This window comes from Teleopsis dalmanni, chromosome 2, assembly GCF_002237135.1.
Source record: "Teleopsis dalmanni isolate 2A chromosome 2, ASM223713v2, whole genome shotgun sequence".
In the NCBI taxonomy this organism is placed as follows: domain Eukaryota; kingdom Metazoa; phylum Arthropoda; class Insecta; order Diptera; family Diopsidae; genus Teleopsis; species Teleopsis dalmanni.
The window spans coordinates 117,519,843-117,525,842 of NC_051847.1; the positions used below are offsets into that span (position 1 = coordinate 117,519,843).

The following is a 6,000-nucleotide window of genomic DNA, read 5'->3' on the forward strand; positions in this document are numbered from 1 at the left end:
AATTTAATATTTTCAAGTTATAAAGAGACATATTATTTTTAAAGTCACACTTTAGAACAAATATGCCGAGTAATTTATTTTATATATTATTGCTTTTCCATTCAAATTTTGAATTTTTATTAATAATGTTGGAAACGTAATTCGGTTGTGATATCTTCTCTTACTGATAGACATATCAAGATATTATTCAGACATTTTATTTTTTCTGTTGAATTGAACTATTTTAATTTTTATAAGTGACTGAAAAATACATTAAGCTAATGGCTTTTAAAAAAAACTGAATATTTTTAAGAACCTTGTGCCAGACACTTAACAGAATGGTTTATGCAACATTGAGTTTTAACAAAAAATTATATATCGCTTTGATAGGTGAATTCATTTCTTCAAATAAATTCGTTCAATTATCTTAAAGATTTCATGATTTTAAGCTAATGGTTTATAATTTTTAAGAATATTTAGGTATAGCGACGCTACAGAAATCGTTGTCATGCTTAAATAATAATCATTAGTATTTGATTGTATGTGTATCGAAACATGAAAATATTTTTTCTGAATTTATAGAAACATTTTTTCTCTGAAAGAGATAAACAATATTATATCTAAAAAATGCATCTTCTTTAAAGTTTGCCCACTCCTGCAGCATTCCAAATTTAGAATAATTGTTCACATTCTTTCAATGTGTGTGTTCAATTCTAAGAACAAACACTGACACAGAACGAAAGAAAGATAAGCCGAACTTTAAAGGCATTGTATTAATTTTCATGAAAATCTAAGCTACCTGACCTTATTCGACATTACCAGCAGCTGCAAAAAGAAGGGCGTTTTCTCGGAAAATTTTTTGTTTAATTCCCAACAAAGCATTTTCTCGCAGCTGCAACAAGTCCCTTTTCAAATAATAATGCAGAAATGCATAAAACTGCTCAGCAATATGAGGTTAACAGCAACATGACGCACTGACATGGCAACAATTGTAAACAGAATTTGTTTACTATTTTACAAAAACAATGCAATATAAATATATCAATATGTAGATTTGCTAAATATAGCTATTCTTGATTATTTTTTGCAATTGAGGTTAGGTTAGTGTGTTGCACGTTTGCAAAAAATATTTAGGGCAAAATCCAGAACTGCATTTGCGCAGCTATAACATTTACTGAATGTAAATGTAGTAAAATTTAACAATAACAAACGAGAAGCCCTATAACAACAACTATGTGATGCTTCCAAAGTTCAAGGTACCCTTTGGCTTCAATTTGTAATTGTGTCAGCTTCTGTATTCTAGCATTCAACTGTTCTCGTATTGTAATATTTAATGAGTCACCAACGTAAGTCGCAAAATGCGATTTTTTTTATATAAGATAAAACAAAATTTTTGAATGTCGGGAATCAATTGTTTATTTTTAGTCATCTTCTTTAAATTCTCTGTTTTTTTCGATCTTAATTGTACAATTGCTGTTGATAATGTTAACTAGTAAATACAATACAAAAGAATTCAGTTACAATTGATCTGAGTATGTTGATGTTCCTGATTTAATTAATTACAATATAAATTGGTCGACGACTCAGGCAATAATATAGAGCGGAGAAGTATACAAAAATTCTTAATTATTACAAATTTCGTTTACATAATATTAAATGATTTTAAATTTAGTCATATTTATAATAAAAGGTTTCCAAAATAAAAAGAGCAAATTAAACTAATTGATTTACTGCATTAAATGATACATAATTTAAATTAAATTAACACTTCTCCTCATCCAAACCATGTTTAAAAAACATTAGTACTGGTACACTTTCGCCGTTAATTTCCCGATATTCACACATAGCAACCATGCCATCACAATCCATCGATTCGCCAGTGAAGAATTGCAAGTCTTTGAAGCGTCCCATAATCTCCTTTACAACTTTGTTCATATTTGTTTTGAACACATCAACTTGATCAGGTGCGCGTTCTTCTAATTTGGCTAGGACTTTTTTCATGTAATCTTTAAGATATAATGTGAAAGATTTTTTGTCACCAAAAGCAAAACATTCTTGCAAACGATGGTTTAGGATAACGTCAACGCCGGTTTGAACATTAGAATCGGTACCTTCGTCGGCTTCTTCAGCTGATGGATTGAAACCTTCAATTTGTATGTCACCTTCGGTACGTGAAACGAGTCTGCCGTAGACTTCATATATGACCTCATCCACCAACTTCATTTTATAGGTATCAGCAAACATTTCGTCGCCAGTGATAATATCCTTGTAGATTTTCATGTTGAATGTATTTTTTTTACTAAATTATTTACTAATTTTCAACAGATTGTTCAAACCGAGACGACCGTCCGACACGTTGCCACGCTCAACTTCAACGAAAAAGAAAGAAAGAAGAAGGAAACTTTTCACTTTTGTCAGTAGAAATTTTTAGCAATGGCGGCTACTATTGGAGATGCCAGATTGAAAAATCACATTAAAAGTTGTAAATACAGCGAAATCAAAACAGCGTTTGAATATTAACCGTAATTTTTTGTTTCAGAGTAGCAAAAAAATATATAAAAGTTATGGAAGGAAAGATGTAAAGCAACAACAAAGCAAAAAGCAAAAACCAAAAATTTTCAAGGTTAGGTTTTACTCGCAAAAAATTTTTGTCTTAAGTTTCAGTGCAGCTTATTTCAAATATGAATCTAATGTGAATGTTCATTGAAAATATGTTGTAAAATTCTAGTGATCTGTTAAAATCAGATGAGTAATTAAAATGAGTAATTCATTTACTAAAAATTTTAAATACATAAATAAATAAACTAATTCAAATATATAAGATAAAAATGTTTACCGTTGCCATTCTAATATTCATTTTGTTTTCTTTTATTTAAATTTATTAATTTTTAGTGTCTACAATTTTTGTATTTCATACTCACTATTTCATTTATATTTACAATATATTTTTGTTTCGAAATTATTTTGATATCTTGATTTTATACGGCATTTACACTGGTCTCAAACGGCTCATTTTGCTCAAAAATCGAAAATGAGAAGCGAATGACACATTTTTACATACAAAATCTCAAGCGCAAATGAGATCCATTGGATCTCATTCTGTAGAAATGAGTTCTAACGATGTTAGAATGAGTTCCAAATATGTTCCAAATGCATATGAATACATTGAACATACAATGTACATTGAACATACAATGATTAAGGAAACAAATGTTTCCTTAATCGAAGTACTTAATCGAAGTTAAAAATATGTTTTCAGTTTATATTGTAAGGTTTGAAGGTATATTTAGCCTTTATGCAACATTTTTTTGGCACAGGCCAAAATCAAATCAACAGGTAAGTTGAAAATTTAGTTGTTTAATATGGGAACAAATTAATTACAACGAATGTAAACACTTTCAAATGGTTTATTCGAAATGAGCGATTTTCGGCCAGTGTAAGCGCCATATAATTGCCTCTTTAGTTTTATTAAAACTTATCCCGTAATTTTCAAATTTGAATTTTTTGAAGTAGCTTATACTAAGGCAATATAACTAAAAAATTAATTAGGTGATTATTTCACACATTCATACAAGGATTTTGTATTAATTTGGTGTAGAAATATCATATGCTATTATATATAACGTATTTGTATCATGAATTTTGTGAAGGTTACAGTTTCAAGATAATAGAAGTCATCGGACATAATTAGGAATATTCACTTGTAACATCTTTCTACTGAACGAGTTATTCGTAAAATATTAATTATTAATATTAATTATTAATTATTAATTATTCGTGAATAATTAATAATTTTTAATTTTAAAAATTAATATTTATAATGTTCAAATTTAAAAACAACTTGCAGGAGTTTAAAATTTAAGTCTTTAACGAATAATGAAACACGAGAAAACAAAAACGATTAATCATGACTATATTTTATTTGTTTAAATATAAATTTTTTAAAGTGAAGAACAAATTTATTTATAGATTTGAAGTTGGATTATGAAGATGTTGCATTAAGGCTTCCATGTGAAAAAATTTTTAAACAATAAATATGTTTGTACTTCGTATATTTACATATTCAGTTTAGGTGGATTCTGAATAGCATATGCGATTAAATGCTACACGTTTATCGTAATAAAAGTGGAAATTATTCAAATTTGATAGAGTAAACTTATATAAGTATCATAGCCAGTATGCGAGCTCCAGTAAATTGAGGTAAAATTTCCTAGGGATTTTTTGCGCTGCTCTTACGTTAATACTTATTTATTTATTTATTGCATTTGTTTATTATTTTTGGTTAAAAGTTTTCAAATTTATTTATTTATTTAGTGCACATCTTATAAAATTTTCACAATGGTAACACATAATTCACTTAATTTTTAACAAATTTACCCTACTCGAAATTCTGGTAAATACCAACATTCGCTGCCATGCCGACATAATTTACATAATTGTATTTGTACTCTATAGCCGTATCGACAATACGGATGAAGTTTTTTCATCTCACAAAAACAAAATTCATAATTTCATATATATATATAATATAATATTTAATACATATATTTTAAAAAGTAATCAAAGTAGTCAATACAATTTTGAAAAATTTTATGTATAATTTAAAAAAAAATATATTTTTATTTTCTGTCTTCTACATATACGTAACGTATCAAAAATTCCAATAAATAAAGAATTCTGTGGCAATACGTTTTCTGTCCAAAATTTGTAAAAGATTGATTTTGACAACTTTTGACATTTAAGCATTACCAACATAAACGTTTGGAATATTTTCATTAATCTGTCAAAAGGAAAGGTTGTGTTGTGGTGTATTACGGCATCAAAATGTAAGTAAATACTTTAACATATTGCAAAAATGAAATAATGTTTTTTATTCAGGTTCGCTATATCACGTTCCCTTGTTCGTTCACCCGCTTTACGCCAAGGCTTGCAAATGATGCAGCCAAATTTCGCTCGTCAGGTGACAATTAAGATAAAACCGGCTACATCTCTAAAGAAGGAGTCGTACGATGAGAAAAATACACGCCTTGGTCGTGAAATGTCTCCACATTTGACTATCTACAAGCCACAATTGACTTCAATGCTGTCCATTACTCATCGCGGTACTGGTTTTGCACTTGGCATTATGGCTTGGGGCTTAGGATTAGGCGCATTGATTTCGTCTCATGATGCATGCCATTACTTTACTATGATGGAAGGTTTGCACTTGAGTGGTTTTACGCTTGGTACAGTAAAGGCTCTCATTGCTTTCCCGTTTGCGTATCACACTTGCAATGGCGTGCGTCACTTGCTATGGGACGGTGGACTTTTCCTGAAGCTTAGCGAGGTGTACACGACTGGTTATGCAATGCTTGGTGCTTCGACTCTTCTGACCATTATTTTGGCCATTCTCTAAACTACAGTGTGTGGGTATAATTTTCCTCTCAACATATAAAGATTGTCTATTTTTAATTTATTTAATACAACAAATTTCGGAAAATATTGCAAACTAACAATTGTATAAAATTTTGTTGTTGTGCATAGTTTTTGTTATGTAATACTATTAAAAGCAACAGACTTAAACGAAAAATATTTGCTATTATTGTGTACGGTTAATCACAAAATATATATTAATTAGTATAAATGTTAATTAGTATAAATGTATATTTGCATTTATTTGGAAAATATGTGTGTGTGCAAAACAATAATACGTAGAATTTTTGTTTGGAGATATAAAAAATTGATAACTTCATCCAGATAAAAACTTTTTATGTTAATAGCATTCGTGGATAGTTGAATGGTTTAGATTTCAGTTGCTATTCGAATAAGGATTTTTTAAAAACAAATTAAATTAATTTAAACAAATTAAATTAAAAGTCTTGAACAGATATTAAGGAATTATATTCACTCTGTATTTAATTCAGAATATAAATATTTGCAATTTAATTCAGTTAAGTACTTAATGGAGCATGGAAAGGATTTGATTTTATTAAATAAGGTACCCAACTATAGTTCGTACTATTAAATTAATTAATAAATCAT

The 6,000-nt window shown here is 28.6% G+C and overlaps 2 protein-coding genes across 2 annotated transcripts; one reads left to right on the forward strand and one right to left on the reverse strand.

The window, feature by feature from the left end:
• Positions 1 to 1,425: 1,425 nt before the first annotated feature.
• LOC119677949 (translationally-controlled tumor protein homolog) lies at positions 1,426 to 2,373 on the reverse strand. The gene has a single exon (XM_038089536.1). The coding sequence runs from the start codon at positions 2,257 to 2,259 to the stop codon at positions 1,741 to 1,743; it is 519 nt and encodes a 172-aa protein (XP_037945464.1). The 5' UTR covers positions 2,260 to 2,373; the 3' UTR covers positions 1,426 to 1,740.
• A 2,228-nt stretch (positions 2,374 to 4,601) lies between these two features.
• On the forward strand, positions 4,602 to 5,548 carry LOC119677952 (succinate dehydrogenase cytochrome b560 subunit-like). Its single transcript, XM_038089538.1, has 2 exons — positions 4,602 to 4,805; positions 4,858 to 5,548. Coding segments are annotated over exons 1-2 (519 nt in total). The 5' UTR covers positions 4,602 to 4,803; the 3' UTR covers positions 5,375 to 5,548.
• The last annotated feature ends 452 nt before the right edge of the window (positions 5,549 to 6,000 follow it).